This window comes from Neovison vison, chromosome 13 (assembly GCF_020171115.1).
Source record: "Neovison vison isolate M4711 chromosome 13, ASM_NN_V1, whole genome shotgun sequence".
NCBI classification, from domain to species: Eukaryota; Metazoa; Chordata; class Mammalia; order Carnivora; family Mustelidae; genus Neogale; species Neogale vison.
Window position 1 is genome coordinate 40,816,166 of NC_058103.1, and position 25,242 is coordinate 40,841,407.

At 41.5% G+C, this 25,242-nt stretch overlaps 1 protein-coding gene across 2 annotated transcripts in view; it reads right to left on the bottom strand.

Moving 5' to 3' along the window:
• Positions 1–25,242, bottom strand: part of DAAM1 (dishevelled associated activator of morphogenesis 1) — a 164,808-nt gene that overhangs the window by 24,776 nt on the left and 114,790 nt on the right. For both annotated transcript variants that reach the window (XM_044231657.1, XM_044231658.1), the window contains exons 6-17: positions 23,067–23,400; positions 22,365–22,475; positions 22,144–22,247; positions 20,435–20,501; positions 20,119–20,236; positions 19,542–19,680; positions 19,167–19,225; positions 15,805–15,992; positions 14,966–15,265; positions 14,558–14,665; positions 6,929–7,035; positions 61–145 (exon numbers count right to left, since the gene is read on the bottom strand). In XM_044231657.1, coding sequence (XP_044087592.1) covers positions 61–145; positions 6,929–7,035; positions 14,558–14,665; positions 14,966–15,265; positions 15,805–15,992; positions 19,167–19,225; positions 19,542–19,680; positions 20,119–20,236; positions 20,435–20,501; positions 22,144–22,247; positions 22,365–22,475; positions 23,067–23,400 — 1,720 coding nt within the window. The remainder of the gene's footprint in view (positions 1–60; positions 146–6,928; positions 7,036–14,557; positions 14,666–14,965; positions 15,266–15,804; positions 15,993–19,166; positions 19,226–19,541; positions 19,681–20,118; positions 20,237–20,434; positions 20,502–22,143; positions 22,248–22,364; positions 22,476–23,066; positions 23,401–25,242) is intronic.

Sequence of the window (25,242 nt, forward strand, 5' to 3'; positions counted from 1 at the left end):
TCCCACTCCCTGCTGGAAGCCAGTTGTCACTTGCGCTCTGAGATAAGTCTGGCAGCTCACCTGTTCCAACATGTCCTTGGGCAGATCTTCCTGCTCGTCCATTGTTAGAATTGCCCGTTTGATTTCATCATTGGACAATTTCAACCTGGATAAAGAATATTTTATTTTGTTGTTAACAATATTGGCTTGAGTATTAAAACTTAATGCAAGATAATTCATTCTACTACTCCAGCTGCTGATTTTCAAGAACTGTTTTTCTCAAAATCTCTTAGTGAAAGCTCATTTCCTGACAATATTGCCCCTAAAAATAGTATTTTGAAACTGCTTTAACATTCTTTCAGGACTTTGTAATGCTCTGCTGACACAGAGAACATATCTGTTTTATTGTTTAGTTTCTATTGTTCTATTGTTTAGTTCCCTTAAGTAAGGGGTTGGAGGATGAGGAATAGGTAAGACATCTATACCCACCGTTTGCTTTCCATATAGTAGCCATGTACTGTAGATGAGAAAGGAAAGCTAAATTCCTTTTTTAAAAAGATTTTTAAGATTTATTTATTTTATTTTAGAGTGAGAGAGTGTGCAGGCAAGCAGAGGCATCGGGGGTGAAGGAGAGAGAATTTCCAGCAGGCTCCACACCCAGCACAGAGTCTGACCTCACAACCTTGGGGTCATGACCTGAGCCAAAATCGAGAGTCAGATGCTTAACCGACTGAGCCACCTAGCACCCCAAAAACTAAATTCTGAACTTGATAATTCATCAGGATTGTTTAAAGTTTGTTTTCAGATTAAAAATTGATTTTAAAAGGGTTAAAATCTGTTATTATTAAAAAGTTGAATAGTTAATACTCAGAGTAAAAGGCAAACACACTTCATGGTGGAGGAGTTTTCACATATATTATTTTGTTGGAGGTTTAAAATAACTGTGATGGTCATTTTTTTTTTTTTTAAATGGAGGGAGAAACTGAGGCGCAGAATGTCTATGTGAATTGCCCAAGGTCGAACATACGGAAAGTGGCATTATCTATCACAAACAGGAAACTCTTGATTCCTAACCCTAAATTCCTTTTACAAATCTGCTTATCTAGTTAATAACTTTTAGGGAAGAATTTAAGTAAAACCAGAAATCTGTTTTCTGTTTATCATAAACATATATGATTTACTAATTAAATTAAGGATTTACATCTTGATTATGTCAGCACAACAAAGTGTGGACTATAAAGAAAAGTCATGAAATTAAAATGCACTTGCAAAAATGTGTTTCTATCAGACACAACCAATAGTCTTCACTAGGGAGAAAGGTCTTCATCAGATGATTAGCTAGAACAACAGAGTCATTCTCTTGTTCTATCTCTAAGCATCAGCTCCAGACTTACTTAAAGATAAAAAAAAAAATCTTTCTTCCTTATTAAACTACCACTAAAGTGACATATTAACATTATTTGGTCTGTTCTAGTCTATGATCTTCAAGAAAAATCGCATTAGGCCTAGAGATAAAGACATAAACACACAAATACAGGGCAAGATATACAGCCTTCACAGGGAGCATCGGTAGGGGCTTTGGCATCAGGCTGGGCCCCAGTCCTGGCGGACAGTGCTGGGCCAATGTGACCTTGGATGAGGTGTTTTTTAAGCCTTCGTTTTCTCATCAAACTGCATCAAATAATGCACGTAAAGCACTGATCTCTCTGCCTGGCCATGGATAAGGTTCACTAAACTAACTATAGGTATTACTCTCCAACGGACTCTTCTCCAAAGGGGACAAGAAGCAGCAGTACTTTCCTAACCTAAACATCAACATGCAGTTACGTGATCACTACACTGCGCTTAGTAGGGTTGTCACGAACACTTCCCAAAGCACTCTCACAACCCATTACTTCTACCAGTTTCCTCTCTGTACACAGCATCCATTAGGCCCAGGAGTATTAAACGAGAATTCCGAGACAGCGTTCTTATTTTAAAGATGGTTAGAGTGTTTGGGGGCATCAAACGATAAGCTGCAATACTCGTGCTCTCACAGATAAACGAGAGGGCAGCCTGAGTGCAGGGGTGGGCACAAAGGTCACAGAAGGAGGAAAGGACCCCGGGGTAGTGCTGGTCCACACACACCCCACTCTGGACAGCTCTGGCTTGTCCTTTTCGCTAGACTTTGACATAATCTTGTGAAAACCAGCCATTTTGCTATGTACACTGAATGTTGTTTCATGTGCCAATAAGTAGGAAAGGGAAGGAACAAATCCATGCATCTTACTGTACTAGTAGAATCCTCTTTTACCTCCTGTTGTCAAATCCAAATACACGGCATCTAGGCAATATGTGAAACTGCTTTTTTGGTTTTGTTTTTAAAAGAGAGGGAGAGAGTGTGTCCTGATAGATATGGGGCTAGAACTTATGACCCTGAGATCAAGACTGGGACACTTAACTGACTGAGTCTCCCAGGAGTCCTGAAACTGCCTGTGTTCTAAAAGGAGACCCATTCTATCACCTCATCTGAGGTAAGGCACCCTCATAATTCCCTGGACCTGCTCAGACCTCTTCAGGTTGTTTTAGTCTTCTTGGGACAATCATCATCCCACAAACATTTTCACCAGAACATCATGATGGAAAATCCCCAAACTTCACTGGAACCATTTAGCTGAGCTGGTGTGGGTAAAACATATGATAGGATAAAAAATATCCTGGCTTCACTGGACAGGCTCTGGGTAGGACATTACAAAAGGCCTGGTAGGACAGGCCCTCAATTCTAGGACACTAAAGGCTTTGGATCCGTTAGGAGCAAACACCACAGTTCAGCCAGGTACGGCCAGGGAAGAGGAACATTAAGGAAGGCTGAAACTGCCACTAATAAAAACCAACTGGCTGTGGGACCATCTATAGCCATCCTGAGAAAAGCCCCACTTAGAAGAAAAAAGTAAATTAGTTCTGTGTCCTTTTCACACTGAGCTGAAGAAACTACTTTATGGTGTGGTTCCGCTGAGCCCTTCTGTTTTGCATTTAAAAGAAAAGGGGTTGAAAATCGGAGTGAGAACAATACTTGAAGTATCAGATTTGCATTCATTAGCTCCCCATATGGAGTGCAGAACTTCTTGCTTTTGAAATTGTATATATTTATGCTTCTCAACCCCCAGAGGCTGTCTGGACTAAACACTAGCTCTAATTCATAACAATTTTGGTTTCTCTTTATGTGTTTCACAAAGAGACTTGAGACTTTAATGGATAGTACTTAAGAAAATCTACCTGTCAACATACTGCCTCACACACGGCCTGGCCTGCGGGAGCAGACAAAGAGACTGCGCCCTCGGGGAAAGAGGAGAAGGGACTCCGCCCTCTGGGACCAGTCTGTAGGTTGCCGGGGTTCTCAGTATCATCTGTCATCCACAGAGTGAGTTGCCGCTAATCTCTGTAATTTAAGGACCCTACCAATTCTAACGTTTTAATCGCTTTTAAAGCTTGCCAGTGTTCTGGTGTGCTGGAGGGTGGCAACTTCTGAGACATCCACCTCAACTTTCTTTACAAGGAAAGAAACAAACCGGCCACTTAAAAACAGTAGTTAAGTCTACCTTGCGCCCCTCAAGTATTTCAAAAATTTGCCAAGAGAACTGGAACATCCAGGCATAATGAAAATGAGTTAGGGATGGACGGCTAGATCAGCCTTAGCTCTGCTTCAGCGAATTTAAGCCAAATCCCCCAACTTTAAAGTAGCTTTTTGTGGTTTACTGCACCCTGGCCGCCATTTTAAGTGAGCATCTGGAAAAAAAAAGAATGGCAGAACACTTCATAAAAGTGTATTTAAGGTGGGTTCATTTTGCAATATAAACCAGCTTCCAAGTTTCTTTCTTTTTTAGGGGAGGGAGGGAGAGGTCGGTTTTAGGGAATAAAGCAGAGTGAATTTTAATTGCCCCATGTCACCTGGATAAGCCCGGTAAGTTGGTGCTCCCTCTGCCTGCGGCCTGAGGAGGGGGTTCTTAGTTTGAGGAGCACCACGTTCACTGCAGTTGCCAGTCTGTGGCAAGCGGGGACCCTCATGGCCTGGAGCTTCTGTTTCAAAGTCACCTTCCAGGCAGTCTCTTTCTAGGAGTTGTCCTGGCCACGAAGGCGGTGAGTCCCACGTACAGGGCCTGCGCATCCCTCCCCTGCTGGGCTTATGGGGCAGGAAGGGCTTCCTTCTGACTCCTGAGTCCCCTCCTCATCTTCATTTTACAGATGAGGAGGGTATGGCTTGTCCCTGGCTGAGTGATACACTCACGAAGGCACCAGGCATGGCTCCCGGGCTCTCTTGCCCAGTCTCATTCCTTATGACTGATGATGCCACCATGCGGGGCTCTCCTTCTCAGCTATGCGCCGACCCCTTGGGTGCCTTGGCTTCCGCGGAGTGCCTCTTCAGAACTGCCCTCCGTACCCCCACAGTGTAACTGTTATCGCTCTAGGAGGTCCCCTCCCTCAGGTGAGCCCCATCAGTGTCCTCACTTGGCTGAGCATCTGGCTCCTTCTGGTCCCATCAGCCTGAGCTGTTCACAAGCTACCTTGCTGGTGTCATTTCCCTTCTCCAGTGAGCCATGAGCTTTCAAAGTCATGGTCTGTTCTGTGGCACCCTGCATAGCGCCAGGCAAACAAATGCGTCAAAGTGATAACTCTAAGAAAAAAAGCATCACACACACTTTCAAAGGTTTCTTCCTTCCTTCTAGCCCCTAGCTCCTTTTGTGTGTGGTAACGCACTGCCAATGAAGGGGGGTGGTGAAAGTAAGGTGAACTGCTGACCAGCTAAATAACTAAACACAACCCAAATTAAAACTAAATCTGCTTCATTTCTATTACTTTTACCACACAGCACACTACAGGTCAGTCCTGTGCTTTCCTGACAGGAGTAAAACTATTGATCATGGAGCAGAAAAGCATATAGGGCTGAATCCTCAGTGGGAAACAGGTTTTAGAACCTGATCCATAAGGTCTAATTACTGTAAGGTCAGCTGGGATTCAAAATTACCTTGTTATGTACAATCTGCTTTTTAATTATGCTCATTATAATAACACTCATTCGTTAAATTGGATTTTAATAGCTACTCTAACAGATACAAGGCAATTTCTCAAAAATTATCTTCCAGAGAGAATTTAGGTACACTCAAGTTCTAAGTCACCTTAGGCTCTGACACTTCTGAGGTAACAAGGAAACTGCACAGCACAAATAAGAAATAATTCCTTCAATAATGAGATGGGAAATTTGCCAGAAAGAGATGTAACCTTCTCTGTAACTGGTGTCAGTGTTATTATCCTCACTGACATCTAGTGCTGAGAATAATCTGTCTATGAGGAACTAGGTCACAGATTTTACTGTGATGAGCACTTAAGTAATATAGAAATTCAGAGTGATAGCTCCCTTTGTCAAGCTGTTTAAAAATGTCCCTCTAGACTGCAAAAGCACAAAAAAAGCAGAAATTCTAGGCTTTAGGGGAAAAAAAACTTCCCCCCAATTTTCATTTAATGTCACTACTAAGAATGTGACTTGTAAAAGGAAATGACAGCAAAGCGAATTGTATATACTATAGAAGAAAAGTAAGTAGACCTTCAGTTTATTTCCCTGGTATCTTCCTGAGCATGTGTTCAGGGAGAAAAAAAGTGGGGCTAAGTACAGGGCCTGGCCATTTACATAGCTTCCAGCCAGAGGCAGAAATTAAAAGCTAATAGGATGGTTCCCGTTACCTTCCTGATTGTATTAAAATTCAGGGATCTCATTAAGCTTCAGTTTCTCTTCTAAGAGAAGAAACATTTGCTCCCTAAAGTAATATATATCTGGCTAATAATCAAGCTCCACTGTAAACCAAGCAGCAGTGTTTTATGTTAAAAGAAATTCACTGTAAGACCATCTAAAAATAAAGACCGCAGGGGCGCCTGGGTGGCTCAGCCAGTGAAATGCCTGACTCTTGATTTCAGCTCGGGTAATGATCTCAGGGTCATGAGATCGAGCCCCACGTTGGGCTCGGCACTCAGTGCAGAGTCTGCTTGAGATTCTTTACCTCTGCCTCTGCCCCTCCCCCTGCTTGCACTTTCTGAATAAATAAAAAATAAATGCTGCCACTTTCCCTCTTTACGCTCTCTGAAAATGAAGCCACCTTAAACCAGCTTTAATACCTATATAATATTCTTTCAGAATGTGACCAGGGAGGCTTATATTTAATGCCCCCAAATTTAGGATATTCATTTATCTCTTAAGCGTTAGGTATCTTTGCCTGACAGAAAAGTTCCTTCTAGAGAAAAGAAGAAATTAGATACAGAAAAGCTACTTGAAATGCCCAGGACAACCAGACATAGTGCCTGAAGCTATGGGCAGATTCCAGCCTCCCAAGTTTCCTTTCTTCTTTTCAAGTTCCAAGGCCGTGATGGTTCACTAATTATGAGAAAGATTCTCAACACGGCTGAAATGGATAAATTAGCATTTCACTCGGGTTTGAGATTTACATCTCTTTAGTCATAAAAATGTTCAGAAAGAACATGAAAATCATAAACTTCAAGTATAAAAAGGTGACTTAGAAAAGCAAAATGAAACAAAGAGCTTTTACCATTGCTGCTGATTCTGGGACAGTGTTACTCAACAGCTAAAATATTTCTAAAGCCAGGAAATATAAATAAAGGTAAAGTCCATTTTACAGGCTCTCTGGAAAAATAAACAAAACAAAACATTGATTTGGGATGTTCCACTCTTTAACTTCAGGACTCTGTGGAAATTAAACTCTAAGAAACGAAGAAGCATCCAGCTCTGATATATTCCACACAAGGAAGTAGGGGCCATGAGTTCTCCTCTCCTTAGACAAAAGAGAATCCAAAGAACTGAATCTCAGCAGAGTCCGATTAAAAGAACAAGTACAAACGTGTGGATGGGAGCCACGGGAGAGGAAAGTTGGTCCTACCAGAAATGTTTATTCAATATCAACAATACCTCGAGAGAAGGATGTTGCAATTCTGAGCTCTCCGACCATCAATCACTGAAAGCTCTTTGACTTTAAGTTTGGAACTCAGTGTGTCATCAATGGCATCTGCTTCTTTCTATAAAGAGCATGAAAGAAATCCATCAAAGTCAAACAGGGACATTCCGACTTCAGACACACATTTTCCTTTATATTTTCTGTTTACACACACACATGCACACACACACGCGCACGCACACACACAGGCGAAGCTGAGATGGTGAGGGAGGGAGTACAGGGAGGTGGTGGAACTGAAACAAAAGGCTAAAATCGAGTTGACAAAGGGAAGTAGTAAGAAAAGTTGACCACCCACATGTGAAAAAGCATTTCTGGAAGAACAAAGTGCATCTCGAAGTTGAAGATGCTAAGCGTGCATAAATTATCAGTGAGCGGTGCCCTCCTTTTGTCCCCCAAATCCCTATGGATAGCAGACAGAAGAACTGTCACTATGAATCAAGCTCGGCTGAGGCTTGCCATTGCCAGTCCTGGCCGTTTGCAGGGCCCATTCACTCCAGAACCATTTGCATCCTGAGCACTCAAAAAGCTGAACAATAAATCCTGCCAAACGTCCTCATGTGCAACAGGAAGCTCCCAAGCCCAGATGGTACCTTTCATCACCCTGGAGTCTGATGGATAACAGACAGGGGGCAGTTCAAGGCATGAGTGCAATTACTTGAATTAACAACAAAACACTACTTTGCGTACTCCGCTGGTGTACAAAAAGCTGTAAGCAATGATGGCCCGCCCTAATTTATGGTGGAAGAGGCAAAAAACAATTATATATAAAATACTATTTATGTAAACTGGGCATCAAGGTGAAAATCCAGACTAACTTGATAAATAGCAAGTTTTAATTTTATTAGAGGTCAGAATCAATTTTAAAAATGGATCACGGCATTTTTAAAATGTAAGAAAGCCAATGAGCTCTGGAACTGTGTAACAGTTTAGGAAAACAAAGACAATATGTAATTTATAGTAAGAGGCACCATGTGATCAAACGTCAACTGTCTTCTATCAAGCTGAGATTTTCAGGCAGACCTCTAAGTATCAGTTAAGAGTTGAAACCCAACGCAGAATTATATAAGCCCTGAGTTACACTATCTGGAAAAAAAAAAAATGGATAACCAAGATATTTTGAGCTTATGTTGAGCCAAGAAGTTATCGTAAGCAAAGTTTGGGTAGTTGCTTACTTACCTGCTTGGAGTTACTGTTCACAAAGAAATCCTACAGCCATGGCAGAGGCATGGAAAAGGCAAATCAGACACATGCAGTTCAGAAATCACAGCAACAAGTGGGAGAAAGTGAAAGCAGTCAAGGAAATCGGTGACACAGGGTAAGAGAGGATTTATGCCCCAAGGACCAGCCATGAGAGTTGATGAAGATGGGAGAGTCTGACTGAAGATACGATGAAGAGTGTGAACTAAGCATTCTGGGGAGAGAAAAACAATATGCGCAGTACACCATTTTCAATGCGGGCAAATCAAATTCAGAGAAGAAAAGGACTTAGACACTCCAGAAAGACCCAAGTTGGGAAAGGAACAAATTCTCTTTGAAAGAGAAATGGGCTCCATTTATTCAACATGATGATTTTCACTTGAAGCAGAAAAATATCAATCAATTCCATCAACTTGAGGAAACTACTCCCATGGTAATGTCCTACCAGCAAAATATGCTTTTTGGGTGGGTAGGGGTGGGGGTGGTGTTGGTGTTGAAATAATCTCCTGTCTTCTTGTGCCATAAGGAAGGATTAAGAAAATACAAAAGACAAATTCAACAATATAGGTCAATAATGTTAATCCTCAGGATCCCCTGAGTCCCAAACAATGCCTGGTGGCACTGTGGGTAGTATGAGGAAAAAGACAGAATGTGCAATTAAGAGACAATACATGATCATGTATGCAGGCCCTTGGTGGCGCTGTCCCAGCTGCCTCAGGGCTGTTCAAGCACACAAGGTCAGCAGCCTCTTCCTGAAATACTCCAGACGAGACTTGGAACGAAGATGAGAAAGAGGGAGAAGCAACTGACACGTTAAGAGAAAGTGCCAGCTTTCTTTACATGTTTCTGCTGTGCTGGAATGAGTGGAGCTTTGGTGTACAAAACACACGCCAGCTCTCAGGCCAACGGCTTGCACACCCAGCAGTTGTTCAGCAGATTCCTCAAGGCTGCACCAGCCCTGGCAGCATAGCTAAGATGAGCCGTTCCACATCATTCTTCCAGTGGGAAGCACAATGTGTCCCTCTTCTGCTCCACCCATACAAGGATGGATTGCTTTTCTAGAATGGCATTTAAAAATAAGTTGATAACCACAAGAAACCTTGCTTCTTCGATGCCACACTTTTCTTTTGTCCTGGTTTTAACAACCAGGTTTTCTAGTCTGAAATTCCTCAGGACACTTGCCCTGTGAAAGCAGTATCTCCTTCCAAGGGCAGAAAAAACTATGGTAACATGGATTCCATGAAGTCATCTTATCCTACTTTTCTCTCTTAAAGAGACAAATTGAATTTAGATCCAGCTTTTACTGTCTGGCCTTCAAAGAAAAAACTTCTTTGAAGTTTTCTAGCAACTTACTCTCCATGAGTTCCCACCACCAGAAAGTTAAGACTTGGGACTTTCACTGTAGTGCGCTATGGAATTAGGCAACTATCACTGACTGGGTGTGAGGCTTGCAGCTCAGTCTTACTATCTGCAAAATGAATTAACAACTGGATTACTATTGTGATGATTAAACATGATGATTCATGGAAAGCATTTTGTACAGTACCTGACACACACATATGAGCTTGGTATTTGGAAGCTATTATACAATTATCTTTCAGGCTGATGATCAAGCCCATTTTTTTCTCCTATTGCTCTCTTTTTCCACAGAGTTGAAAAACAGCTGGTCCAGGATCTCCCATTTATCACCAGCAGCAGAAGTAAGGGTAACAGTTAATAGCTAAGTAAGGTATCTTATCTTTCCAGAGGTGAGGATGAGGAAGGCCATGGGAGAGTTTAGTTAATTGTTAGCCTTAAGATTTCCCTTCTTTAGGGGTCCTTTAACCAATACATTTTAAATAAAATCACAAAGCTTATTAGATATGCTATGTTAAAAATAATGATGTTTCCAGGCCTCTTTCAAATAAGCTACCATTCTTCTTGAAACTTCTAAATTATTCCCTAATTGGCTTGGGCCAAACACCATAAGATCACCTATATTTTGTTCTACCTAATAGGATGTCTGATTTTTTCAGATGATTTTTGGTGTAGGCCTTTGGGAAACAGAAAGCTGGGACTTGCGTTTTCAGGAACCAATGCTGACAGATTCTTAGAGATAAAGTTCTGCAATGACAGGATGCTTCAACACTTCACAGATAATAATAATCCTTACCTAAATGGTTCTTAATCTTTTTGAGGTTGAGGTCCCTTTGTAAATCTGATAAAAGCTAGGGACCTCTCTCTAGAAAAATGCATACTATTCATAGACATATATACTATTTGTACAAAACCTTGCCTTTAATTAACTCTTACCATGGAGTCAATTACAGAGTCTCTACCTTATACTTGGGTTTAAGAAAAACCATCATTCATAATTTTCTTTCTATATGTGCTGTGGCTAAGGGCGAAGATTACTGAAATACCCTAATTCATAATTTTTCAATGTAAAATCTAGATCTACAGAATAATGAAAATGTAAAAAGAAAGAAAAATTCTTTGATCATTTATATTAAAAAAAAAAAGAGAAGATAGCATTGAATGTTCCAAATGGGAGCCCAAGAATGACTTGTCTATTACATATTACCAGGAGAGATCAGATTCAGGAGCTTGGGATAACAGTTATCCTTTGTTCCCTAAATCAGAGCAGAGAGGCTTTCAAATGTTATACTACATGCTGCTAAAGGAGTGTCCTCAGGCAAAGAACTGAGAAGGAATGGAGATACAAGCTGTTAATTTATTGCTACAAAGATATGATTCCCTTTAGGTAAATGGGACATTCACTTTCCTCTACCCAACTCCACAGATACGGAGAATGAATTTATAACATCTCAACAGGAAAATTTCCCACAAAACCAAAATGAATATTGTTTAACTCTATCTGAAACAGTACTACTATGCAATGCACATTATGTATTAAAATAAGTCCTTTGTGGTTGGCCTGGAAATCACGCATAATACAGTTTCAACGAGAAAATAAGGTTCTGAGGTTCAAGAAATTGACTTTCAAATGAACTTCTGGAATGTAAGCAGGGGAATAACTGCCTGCTATTCCATTTCATGGGGCACATAAGCCTACATAATCAGCTCTGCACACCTTTGCTATCCACACTGAAAAAAAAATCCTGAATAGAAATGGTCTTATTCTTAAAACTGTGATTACAGACAATCCTTTACAAAGCCTGACTTTCATCACCAACAGGAGCACTGCGTAAGAACCGAGTGAAACTGAGAATTTACGCCACTTTGTAACCTGGTTGTGCCACCTGTTCAGACACTGAATATAAACTAAGCCCTATTTCTACTTATTGGTGAGACAGGAATAATACCTCACAGAGCTGGCATGAGGGTTAAATAAAAAAGTAAGTATAAGAGTGCCTCAAGAATTAAATTTTGGGATTGATGAGACTGGGACTATATATTTCGTATTCAGCACCAAAAATGTAATAGATACTTAATATTGTCATTTTTTAGTCTATATTATGGTTGTTTGCAAGTTGTCCTCCACTTTGCTTTTATGTAGCAAGTTGCTTCGTACACCTGTGTAACAGTTTAATACATCTGCAACATTTGAAGTATTTCATATACAAAGCAGACATTACAAATACATTTTGATTTTAATGATAAAATATTTCTCAGATCAATTGGGCATTTTTTGTGTATGTGTACATATGTATATAAAATCTCTCCTAAATATCATAAATCAGTGTTCACCTAAATTATACTAATCTCATATTTGAGATTTTGTTCAAAATCTTACTCAGTGTAGTGTTCTTGTTACAGGCATGCAAGTAATGGCATTCAAGTGTTCTGCCTGAGAAACTGACTTGCTCAAGCAACTGGCTGAAGTTCTGGCAATCTGACCAGGGTTTTATAAGTGGAGAGAAGAAAGAGGAGATATCATAGAAAAAAAAAAAAATAGGCTCCCAGTATTCACTTGGGAGTGGAAAAGAGAGCAGTTCAAGTGTGATGATAATTACATAGTGCACTGCCAAGATTAAAATGAAAATGCACGGGTCTTAGACATTGCCATTAGATAGGAGACTAGGGAACACGCAAAGACAGATACGCCATTTCCTTTACTCTGTCCTACATATTTCTACTAGAATGTGTGTATCTTTAGATTTTTTTTTTTTTTGGTCTCTCAACATGTAATAAACTCAATAAAATGGCTCAAATTACCTTCATTTGGGAGATATATCTATGGTTTAAAAATCTCATCTCAAATTCTTACACCAAGAGAGGAAACATACTTCAATTAAGCTGAGCCAAGTGTGTTGAAATTTTTTTTCCAGGAAGTGCTATTGAAAATGTCACAAATGATTCTACTTACCAGTCTACTTAGTGTTAAGTACAACTGAAATGTTCTGGTCTATACTGACGGGAATGACTACTGATTACTTAAACAGCAACTAGTTGCTAGGAGACAATTACCCAATTGCTAGGCTTTCTACAACCTCATCTCCCAGAGCTCTTGAGAACTGTCCACATATTTGTCCCAGAGCACTTTGGCAGCATCCTTCTGCACCTTCTGTTGAAAGCCTGTTAATTACGAGTCTTGTAAACTTGGGTCTTTTAACCACCTGCCCTCATAATAAATGCAGCCTACATGCTCAGACTTGAACAGCAGCTTGGAATAACTGCTGTTTTCCCTTCCTTTAATTTACTTTTCTGAATTCCTAAACCTTCATCTTAGGCATCCAGAATGGGCCAGTATTAGTGACTAAAACTGAAGTGGGAAATCAATTGGATGTGCAACGAGGTCAGAAGATCATTTGAATCTAACAGGAAATTTGCTAAAATGTCACCCAGAGAACACCTTCCTGGGTCAGCAGAGAGAGCCAGAGAGAGGAGGCCCATCGCAGCCAATCAGGAACAAGCCTGATCCAAGCACCTGCCATACGAGGGCCCGAAAACATACCCTTCGGTTGTCCTTTGAAAGCTACTAGGCATGTCTTATCGTTTTTTTCTTTGCTTTCCTTTATTTTGTGTGTACAACTGCCTCATACTTACGGCGGAGGGAGGGGGGTCCCAGCTGAGGGGCTCCTGTTTTAGGGTCATGCTACCATAATAGACAACCATCTGCATTTTCGTACTCAACTGGCATAGCATAAAATGCACTACAGAGAAGCTTTCCCTCTCAGTGAAATATTCTGACTAAAAGGCATACACTACCTTTTCAAGTTCAGATGCATCAAAGGTTTTGAAATAAAAATGTGTCAGCTTTTCTTCTCCCCAGCCTCAGTCCATCTTCTCCTGAGGCTTGCTTGTTCTGTTCTGAGACACTTTTCCTTGGGAACCAGGCCCCGCCTAAGCAGACTAGGAAGTGTGCAGCTTGTCTGAGGATGGCCCCCCCACCCTGCCGGTGCATGATTCCTGTAGGCATTAAAGACCTCCCAGCAAAGCCCAAGGAAAGCCCATGTGCAGATGCCTGAGTTCCTAGTAAGACCTATTCTGCTCTCTGCAGCATCTCTTTGGTCACGCTGAAGAATCTTCCTGCTCATGCTCCAGGACACAATGTAGCCCTTCCCAGGTGTCTGACTGGGACCCTACTCCACCTGTTCCTTGTTCTGAAATTCTCTGTCCCCAGCCACCTTGCTGTGACCTCTTCTGGTCTACTATTAGGAGGATCTATTAAAATGCCATCTCTAGGAGTAAGAGGTACCAGCCAGAAGGGACTGGGGCTTATGGCATCATGCTTGCTACCTGGTCACATCGACACAGCCAGCCAGCAAGCACCACGTACCACTAGTATTCTCACTAGTATCACAAATGCTTTGCTCATGTTTCAGAAGCTTCTCTGGTCCTCTCAGTGCCATCCGCCAACTAGCTCCGCCTTCCCAGCCCCACTTCTGAGTCTATCAGGTTCATGACATACAGTCAGAATTCCTCTCCGAGGTTCTAGCTAACTGCCAAGTTAAGAGTTATTAACAAACTTCTGCACTTCTAAAAGTTCCACCTACTTCAGAGCAGTCCACTTCTAATAATAACCACTTGATACATATATTTAAAAGCCAGATATACTAAAATGGCTTGAGAAACACACCTCGTGAGGGGACAATACAAGTTACGTAGCTCTCCTAGTACTATTTTCTCCTCGTGACCCTTCTGGACTAAGTACAAGTGATAATAATAATAAGTATTAAGAACTGCCTCCACCAAAGGAGATAAGGTCTTGAATACACACCAGGGTATGAGTTTCAACACGTTCACACATACAACTGACGGGCACCTAGACACACATGTGGACACACACACACCACGTTGCTTGGCAGGAACGTACCAGGGTAGACCCAGCAGCCTAAAACTAAGATGCCTATCACATCATGGGGTGACAGATGGCCCAGGGACCACGCACAAGGATGATGTTTTTTTATTCTTTTAGCATCTTGGAGAGCACATGTTGTTACCTGCTGTCTTTGGTAGGCAGAGAATGTTCTTTCCAGGTCTTCAAGATCTAGAATTTTGAAGACTTTTGTATCATCAATTTCAGTCCATACTGTTCCTTCTAGTTTATTCTGCAAACAAGTTAATAAGTGCTAGAGTTATAGTTAATACACAAAAAGAATAGACACGATTTTTTTTTTCAAAGTGCTACTATCCCCAATTTTTCATTTTACCAGATTCTCAAAGTGGGCTGGCTTCAGACAACATGCCATTTAGTCCAGTTTTATCACGTAAATATCTGAGCTGGCAAGAACCCGAGTCCATACTAGAAACTGAAATCAATTAACGGCCAGGACCATTTCCCTTTGCAGGCACAACACTGGAGCTGCTAATGCTACCCCTTAGAGGGAAAATTAGAACAAAGGGCTTACCTCGGGCAGCTTAGACCAGTTGAAGGATTTCAGGGCATTTGTGGGCTGTGGAATGTTTTTCTTCTTGAGTGCCAGCCCCAGTGGAGCGCCAGGAGGTGGCAGGATCCCTCCTAAGGGAGGTGGCCCCGGGGGAGGGGGAGGGCCACCTGGAGGCAGGGGAGGGGGTGGAGGTGGAAGCATTGCACCTGGCAGGGGTGGAGGTGGTGGGGGCGGAATGAGGGATCCTGGTACAGAGGAAGGAAAGGGCCCCCCTGGGGCTCCAGGTGAGGGTCCCCCTGGGATTGAAGCACAGACGGCTCTCTGAAAAGGTAAAAAAAAAAGAGAGGACAAAAGGTCAGCGGAAGAAGTAAATTCATCAGATGATTCTGAGAGTCTGAAACTTTGCCTAAAATGTATGTTATGTTATAGAGAAATCCACACTTCTGAGAAGATGGGTTTGCAGGGGCAGTAAATCAAATGGGTATAGGCTCTTCAGGGACAACTGAGTCAGCCCTTTGTATCTGGAACCTCAGGACTAATTTGTAAAGCGCTCATTCACATGTCTCGCTTCTTGTAACATCATGGTCTGGTTTTCAAAAAATCAGTTTTCATTTCAAGAAGTCAGTGTGAGTCCCTCTGCTCTGATGAGAGGACCTGGATTAGCAATGCACACCCTCACGTCGCCTCTGCTGCCCAACCCACAGGACAGCAGAGGCAGCGAGTCTTCCGACCCCTGTGATAAATCACCAGGATTTGTCCCCCAGGCAAAAGCTGTCTGCCTAAGGTGAGGGTCTCCAGGGTAAGTGCGGCCTCGGCAGCTGCCAAGACCGGGCCCACCGCCCGGCCCTCACCGCGCTCACCCTGCTGAGCTCATGGAGCTGTGCTGTGAGATCCGCCACCTGCTGCTTGACTTGCTTATGCTCGCTAGTCTCCTTTTCAAGTTTCTCTTTCATTTTGTTTAAGGTCTGCATCATCTCTTCCTTCTCTTGGGTCTTGGCATCACACTCGCGCTCCTTTTTTTCCAATTTCTGTTGTAATTCATTGTGCTCTGCACAAGAAAACAACGGAACATGAAAACAGGGGACTCTTCAAAGTGGAAGCACTTTCTCTAAACAGAAAATTGGCTGCGGATGATTGTTGAGGCTCTTTATTAGGTAAATATTATTCCTCTTCTCCATCAAAGGGAGCAGCTCGTGGGCTCAGTGGTGTTAGTACTTGGAGGGGTCCTTAGACGAACATTATTAGCTACAGAAAAGACCCTAAAGGGTGAGCACCTATTTGTGGAGGAGAAGGGGGCCTGGTTGGTACTTACTTCAGGATCCTGTCATATAAATGGCCCTTTAATCACTCTAGGGAAAACGAATATTAAAAGGGCCTCTTTTCACAAATTAGAAATGAGAACCAGAGAAGCCACTGTTTACTAGCTAGGTTGCTGGCTCATGTCCAACGAGCACAGGGCTGAAAGGGAAGATCTTGCTCTGTGAGGACATGCTCATCTCAGACCACGTCTGTCCCAACACCGAGCCCCTTCTCCCGTTCTCCTCTCAGAAGGCTACTTGGACTTGAGGATTTCATGCTTCTGACAACTAATTCTTAAAACTTGTGAAAGCAAATGTTATCATCTCAGCATTAAAAACCTGAAGGGCAGAGTGTGAGAATCACCATAATCTGGGGAGAGAACTATGAGGTGTCCGCTGTAGTTTTACTGACTTCCCAATCCTGCTCTAATGGAACAAGGCATCCAATTTAGCCTAATGCTTATTTACATTGCCAATCTGCCTGCTGACTCCAGCCCTCACAGGAGTGAGGGGCTTTGGGAAAAAAGACTAATGAAGTTTAGGCTGCAGATTTTTATTTCAAATACTTGGCCCCGATTCCTACTCCTTTTATTTAGTAAACCCACTAGAGATATAATTCACTGGGGCAGAGCTACACAGAATCAGTCTCTATTTCTGAATCTGGTAACACATTTAAATTCTTGCTTTCTCTGTCTCTTACTTTCTGAGTCCCCCCAACTCAGTTCATAGAGAAGAGGTCAAGCCACTAGAAAGCCTTGGAGTCAAGCCTGGGTGGCTCAGTGGGTTAAGCCGCTGCCTTCGGCTCAGGTCATGATCCCAGGATCCTGGGGTCGAGTCCCGCATAGGGCTCTCTGCTCAGCGGGGAGCCTGCTTCCTCCTCTCTCTCTCTGCCTGCCTCTCTGCCTGCTTGTGATCTCTCTCTGTCAAATAAATCAATAAAAAAAAAAAAAAAAAAGATAACCACCAGTCCGCTTCTGCCGTTGTGTGGAATGCGCCCCTGACTTCCTCTGAGATGTGTCTAAAAATGACCTCACTGCACCCCAGTCTCCTCTTCTACCTCCACTTCATTCCTCTTCCCCAATTGTAAGACTTGCCTCTGATCACTGGTCATGAAGCTTTGACAAACGCAGCTATGTGTCAGAACCACCTGAGAGAGTTTAACATTTTGGGAGTCTGTTCTATGGTTGGGGGGACAGGGCTTAGGAATTGGTTTTCAAATGCCCATCAGATGGCTCAGATATAATACCATGTCTGGGAAGCTGCTGCCAAAAGGCTTCTTTCCACAAAGGACACCAAGTTACTTCTACCTTCCAGGTCCAGAGAACTTCCCATCTCCTCACAGCCTCCACTCTCCGATTCATCAAAGTATGCCCTCTTTAATACACCCCTGCTCCCTGAAGCTTTCAGAAAAGAATTAATTTTATCTACAGTACCTCCTTTTTTACACTCTCCCTGTGACCTCACTGACCTTGGCCCTTATCTCTTGTACCACCTATGTGGGGAGAATCCTACCACAGTCCCTATTGTTTACTGTGCAACCGTATGTGCCAGGCATTACATTAGAGCCTCTTTATTTGTTTTGTCATTTAATCTTTGTAACAGCTCTGTGAGCTGGGTGTAATCTGCATCTCACAGAGGAAGAAGAGTGGAGAAGAGGACGTCACTGCCTGCACATGTACCCAGAGCCCAACGCAGTGCCTGATATATACAGGCATTAGACAAGCATCCACAGAACAAATGAATGACTCCAAAGCTTCTGTCCTACATACTCTCCTCAGCTTGCACCCTTGAATCCCCATGCTCTAGAGGGCACCCCTAGAGTTCCCCCCGATCTTCTTCTCTTTGGTATAATCTCTCTTCACCCCAACCCCTTAGGGTTTCTCTTCTTTCTATAACAATTTCTGGAATCTATTAATAAAAAATGTATGTGGCAACCTTGCTTATGTGCGAGCAACGTTCCTTATGTGAGGAACCTGTACTATAAATGTACTTCACACATGGTATTTCCTGCTAGCAGTGGTGGCTCTGCTTTTCTGCTCAATGGAAAAGGACAAATGTGATGAGGGAAAAGGAAATGCTTTGGCATCTCTTGGACCCTCTTTTCAACACACTAAATATCGGGGTGAATGCTATTGTGTTTTGCTGGCTGCGGCTAAATAACTTGGACCAGGAAAAGGAAGTCAGTTAACCAGCAGAGTGAAAGAGCAGAGGCCAGGAACAGGACTGTTTTTACAAAAGGGCCAACTTCAGTTGTTGTATTCTGAAGGAAGTGGGGCAATTTATGTCCCTTCTCTGCGCTGGCACAGCAATAGGCACAAACGACCCTCCTGGCATTTGATGCTGAGTGTTAATACCAAAGACATATTCAAATACTCACCAAGAGCTGGTCTGTGAAAGTCTCATAATGTATATATCTACAACGGTCAGTGGTTTTCTACATGATTTTTCTTTTTATAACTGGTACCAAATTAAGGTCACATGGCGAATGGGGCTGCTGAAACCAAGTGGCCTGGGTTTCCCTTTTAAGATTCTGGGTCATCCCTGCTGTTCTTTATTACATTTCTTAAAACCTAGTGTGACTTAACGAACAGTTATGGGGTGAAGCAGGGAGGCTGGAAGGAGCAGTAGTTAAGAAAATTTGAATCAATGAATACCAAACACCAAATGCTACAAGCTCTTCCAAAAAAATTTACATAATTATAATAAAAGGATAAAATACTTGGCAATAAGCATGACAACTAAAATAGCTCAATTCAAGAGAAAACAGGGCAAAAATGCCCCTAAGACATGGAAAAAGGAAAGACTGTTTAATGCACTAAAGTCGGGAAGAAGTATTAACGCAAATTTCTAAAATATACAGAGGGCAGAGCTGCCCAATTAACCAGTAACACGGCCTCTTCTCTTGTCGGGGCCTCATTATTTACCTTTTCTCATCTTTTCTGCTTGTTCTTTCCACTGTTTAACTTCATTTTCATTAACCAACCTGTGTAATAGTTAAAGGAGTATTCATTACAAAAAAACGTAAAAGGCCCACTGCCAAAATACATGCTCTCTAGGTACAAAAATAGTCCGCTGCACAGAAAGCCCTCAGTATGCTTAAACCCATTTAAACCCGGATGTTACTCAGATATATTACATATATATATATATATATATATATATATATATATATATATATATATACTCATATTTGACATCTAGAACATTTCAGTTCCCCCAGCTGCTATTTTAAAGTAGGGAAAAAATAAATGTCTTACATGGTGACTATTATCTCACAGACTGCAAAATAAGAAACTTACATTCGTACGACATTCTTAATGTTAAAGTTTTCCAAAGGTGTGGTGTCGGGGTCCTGTCCTTTGTCATTTTGAATAACTATTTGCTGTATAATTCTATCTAGTAGTAGCCAGTACTGAACGGTGTTGCCACTTCTCTTATCTAAAAAAGAAAAGAATGGTGGAAAAATACTTCAAGTTGTTTCTAAACTAGGATGAATATTTTTCAATAGTGGTCACCCACCAGAGCCACAGAATCAGAGATATTTACATCTGCACCAGCACTTCCCAAAGTTTCTGGAATTCCGACATGCAGTGATCACTTATGTGATCGAGAGGCACTTTCTAGCCTTTTCAAAATGTGTTGTGAGGCATATATTTATTTTTAAAATCAAACTAGGTTATAATTCACTTCAGTTTTGGAATGCCACAATACACAGCTCACCATGGAGCTGTGTGGAGACACTCTGGACTGTCACGAAACCAAGGTATGTAATCCCTGGTGTGCACCCGACCTAATCAGTACTGCTCAGAAGACAGGGCCCTTTGGATGATGTCCAAACATTCGGAAAACGCACATGTAAGTCACAAACACACTCACAAGGCATTTGGAGGCAGTGGTGCAGGATGGACATGAAGTGAGGGTAAGCTTCACTATGGGTCAGCCTCTTCCTGGTCAGTTCAAACATCTGAGTCGCACTTTTTGTGTCTATGTGAACCTATTCCATATGAAAAAGAAATCTAAGTCAAGCAGCCAATATCCTCAAAATCTGCAAAGCAAGGTAAGCAAATCCAAGGCAACCAGCTAATCCTGCCATGTGGGCAGCAGGTTATACCCAGTCCTTGTCCACTCAACATACAATAGGGAAATTCCAGGAGCTGATGAATTAAATCAGAATAATCATGAGCATACCTACCAGTTCAAATCTTTTGGCAAATTCTAGTTCATCTTCATTTCGGAGCATTTCAAAAAAATCTAAATGTCTGAAATCCAATAAAAGAGAAGCTATTAAAAGTAGAACATCCTACAAACACAAGCACATGGGAATTAGGACATTAATACGAAGGCCTTTCCTGAATATTCATAGATTTCTCTAAAAGAAATAAGACAACAGGGGCGCCTGGGTGGCTCAGTGGGTTAAAGCCTGTGCCTTTGGCTCAGGTCATGATCCCAGAGTCCTGGAATCAAGCCCCACATTGGGCTCTCTGCTCTGCGGGGAGCCTGCTTCCTCCTCTCTCTCTCTCTGCCTGCCTGTCTGCCTACTTGTGATCTCTGTCTGCCAAATAAATAAATAAAATCTTTAAAAAAAAAAAAAAAGGAAAGAAATAAGACAACAAAATTTGGATGCCTTTACTTAACTGTTCTAAGGAAAAAGACATACTCTGACTGAAATGAGATCACAATAAGAGACAAACCTAAAAACCTAGGATGGCTGGTATATAGTAGACAATTAATAAGTATTTATCAAATCCAGAAACAATCAAGTCCAGATTCTGCTCAGAGACTCCCTTATGGAAAAATAAGTCCGGGGGCGCCTGGGTGGCTCAGTGGGTTAAGCTTCTGCCTTCGGCTCAGGTCATGATCTCAGGGTCCTGGGATCGAGCCCCACATCAGGCTCTCCACTCAGTGGGGAGCCTGCTTCCCCCTCTCTCTCTGCCTGCCTACTTGTGATCTCTGTCTCTCTCTCTCTCTCTGCCAAATAAATGAATAAAATCTTAAAAAAAGAAAGAAAGAAAGAAAAATAAGTTCATATATCTACACTTGCCTGACTGATGAATTAAGACCACCAAAGAAATACTCATGCCATTCACTTATTAATTCAAGTATTTACTGAACCCCTACTATGTATTTTAGACACTGAGGATAAGTTCTATGAAGACAAGTACATGAGGGTAAAGGGAAAAGAGAATGATGGGAGGTGATGTGAGTTGTGTACACACACTGCTGGAAAAGCTCTCTCTGAAGGGAAGAAGGGAATAAGCAATTTAGACATCCGTGGTAAGATCTTTTAATGCTGAGAAAATAGCAAGTGCAAAGGCCCTGAGGCAAAAGTATTTTGACACGGTCATAGACTACCAAGGAGAAGAGCATGTTCAGAGTGCATGAATGAGGAAGAAATGCAGTAGAAGGAAAGGTCTGAGAGCTAGCCAGTGGGATAGCTTAGAAATAGCGAAATGATTACAAACGAGCAAATGAACAAAAGAGTGAAAATTCACATTCACAGAATGCCTCTCATAGTGCTAAGAGATTCCATGTCTTATAGCCGGTCTTCATAACAGCCCACAAAAGATAGTGGTCATCATTATCATCATTATTATCGCTATTTCTTTGTGGGGGGGGAACCAACTGGTAAGATTCAGAAAAACTGACCACCTTGACCAGAATACATAGCAAGTTAGGAGGTAGGATGAGGACGTGGATTCAGTCTGATGCCACACCCGCATTAAGTTCTCTATACAATGTGTTACTTCTTTCACTGACAAAGTCTTAACACAAAAGCGCCACTCACTGAACTAATATTCAGGAGCCAACTCTTTATGTTACAGAAAGGCCACATGCAAGTCATAGGTACTACGTACGAGGAAAAAAGCATGAGCTATCTCAGATGATACCAATCTGACTTACCTATCTAATGTTGAATTTTCATGTTCCCTTAATTTATCTATTACAGGTTGAATTCCTAACATCAGAAATTCATAGCGAAGATGAAGTCTAAAGTCCAAACTTTCCTGAAAGTGAAAGGGTGATAAAACACATATTTATGCTTTTTGGACTCACAGAAACCTTTTTAAGAAGATTATTCTTTAATAATCCATGTTTTCAAGAGTAGCATGGAAGGTTCTTACCACTCCTGCACCTTGGCTTAGCACTGCATTGATGAAGGACATGATGGCAGTCTTGAGACTCACTTCATCTCGATACCGCCCTGTGCTTTTATCCAAGTCGTTAATTAATGTCTATCAAGGACACAAACATAAAAACAAAGGATGGAAGCATCAGTAATCTTACACTCATTTTATTGATTTTTATGCTCAGAAGTAAATGTTTTAAATCTGGCGTTTACTCAGAATCACATGCATCCATAGAAAAGCCACCTTTTATTTTTCTTAAAATATGTTCAAAACACTCTACTTTCAAAATTCCTATATCACCTATGTCCATTTATACATGCATACAAAGTACAAAAGACTGTGCTTTTGACTTGGCTTGTTTTTTATATTTGAGTATAAATACGGTGACATAATCTCACTGTTTATACTGATACTAAATCAGGAATGATAACCTGTGAAATTTCAGGGAACGCTGCATTTAGTGGATTCAAAAGATGTGTTGTAGGAAGCAGGGCCACATTTTCAAATTCAGTAAATCTAAAATCCCAGGTTGATCAACTAGTGAAGGCATATTCTACTCTGGTACTAAAACCCAAGAGGAAGGAAATACTTGAGTCATCACCACAGAGGGGAATCTTAAGTGACGATCCCCCTTCAGGGCCAGGAAAGCACCCATCAGACGGGGTGGATGACAAAGTGAAGAGCGAGCGTGCCTACCTGAAAGCGGGTTCTTTCGCTGGCATACTTCTGGTAGTGCAGCATGGCCTGCAGAACCTTCTTGTGGCCCCCGGGAACCAGGCACACGGCGCCCAAGATTTCCAGCACGGCCACCTTCGTTTTAATGTTCTCTGTGCTCAGACTCTGAGCAATCACATTAATACTCTCAGAGTGGGCCAGGACATGAGCCCGACCTTGAGAGTTGTTCATTAGCGCCTTTATACATCCAATGAGAGAGGTATGTATTCGAGACTCTGAGGTCTCGTAGTCCATGGTCTTTAGAAAGTTGAGAATACATGACAGGCCATCCAAGTCAATAAATCTGGTTACAAACCTGGCAGAAGAAGAAGGTTAAAATGGATCAGACTTAGGTCTCTTTGCAATTTTCTAATAGCCCTTTCTGGAAAAGTTTTGCCCTGACAGGAGAAAGGAAGATGTAGTTCCTGAAGTATCAAAGACCTCATGAAAGAAGTCTCCTTAATTCCTGACCCCCTCCTCAGCACAAACCCAATGGTCAGCTCTACCAGATATGTGAAATAATCTGTTTGAGATAAACAGATCTCAACCGATACAAGAAACAAAACCAATGAATGGATCATAGAGCCACAGTAAATCAAGAAGACAAGACACTCAGAATATGTGGTCTTAAAGTCCTGTGTTAAGAAGCACCTGGGTGGCTCAGTAGGTTAAAGCCTCTCTCTTTGGCTCAGGTCATGATCCCAGGGACCTGGGATTGAGCCCTGCATGGGGCTCTCTGCTCAACAGGGAGCCTGCTTTCTCCTCTCTCTCTCTGCCTGCCTCTCTGCCTACTTGTGATCTCTGTCTGTCAAGTGAATAAATAAAATCTTAAAAAAAAAAAAAGCCCTGTGTTATTATAACTTCCTAAACACCTTTATGTTAACCAGTGATCCATATCAGTGAAAGTCAAAGAACATCCTTAAGCTCCAGGATATTTGCTTGTCAAATGATAACCTATATTACTAACATTTTGTAGCAAAACCCTTCTTTTGTAGGACATGCTCTGGGAATGCCTATATATAAAACAAATAAAGGGCAGCTGGCTGGCTCAGTCCACAGAGCATGCGACTCTTGATTTTAGTGTCATGAGTTTAAGCCCATGATGAGCCTGGAGCCTACTTAAAAAACTAAATAAATAAACTGCTAAAATAAAACAAAAGTGAGCCTTTGTTACTGCACATTAATTGATACCCATGGCATTTATTTACTGTAAGCTGATCAATGAGAAAAATTCATGATGCACATATACACGTGAAACTCTGAAAATTTCAGAAATAACATAACTTGTTTATATGACTACTCCAGAAATTTCCAAACTCACTTAGTTTTGGATACCTATTAACATCTGAGAATGGAAACACACACACAAATAGGAAAATACTGATGTAGTTAGGATTGGTACAAAGCCTTTGTCATACAACTGCACAGGATTTTTGATAAATCAATATATTTTTCTTAGTTAGCATTTTATAGTCAAATAAAGAAAAGGAAATCTTTATTTTCCAGCCATCTCATGCACACAGATACAGCCCAGCTGGTTAAATCAAGTGGCTTCATTCACAGCTCCCATGTTAATGAAATGTACCTATAAGCAACCCAACATTCCACCAAACCTTAAAGACTAATAGAAAATGAAGGTGTGAGAGATACACAAGTGGAGGCTGACTGCCCATATTTTTAAGTAACAGTTTCATTGAGCTATAACTCACATGCCATAAAATTCATACTTTCAAATGTATAATTCAGTGATATTCACAGAGCTGTGCAACCACTGACATCATCTGATTTCAGAAGAGTCTAGTCATCCCCGAAGGACCATTTCCCCCTCTCCCCAACCCTATGAAACCACTAATTTTTCTCTCTGAATGGTTTGGTCTTTCTGTCTGTATGGATTGGTGTTTTCTGGACATTGCATAGAAATGAAATCATACAATATGCTTTCCTTTTTCATCTGGCTTCTTTCACTCTGCATAAATAACTTCAAGGCTCATCCATGTTGTAGCATGTATCAGTAGTCTATTCCTTTCTAGAGCTGAATAATAATTCATTGTATGGATATATCACCTTCTATTTATCCATTCATCAGCTGATAGAATTTGGGTTGTTTCTACTTTTTGGTCATTATGAATACTGTTAACATGAACATTCCTGTTCCCTC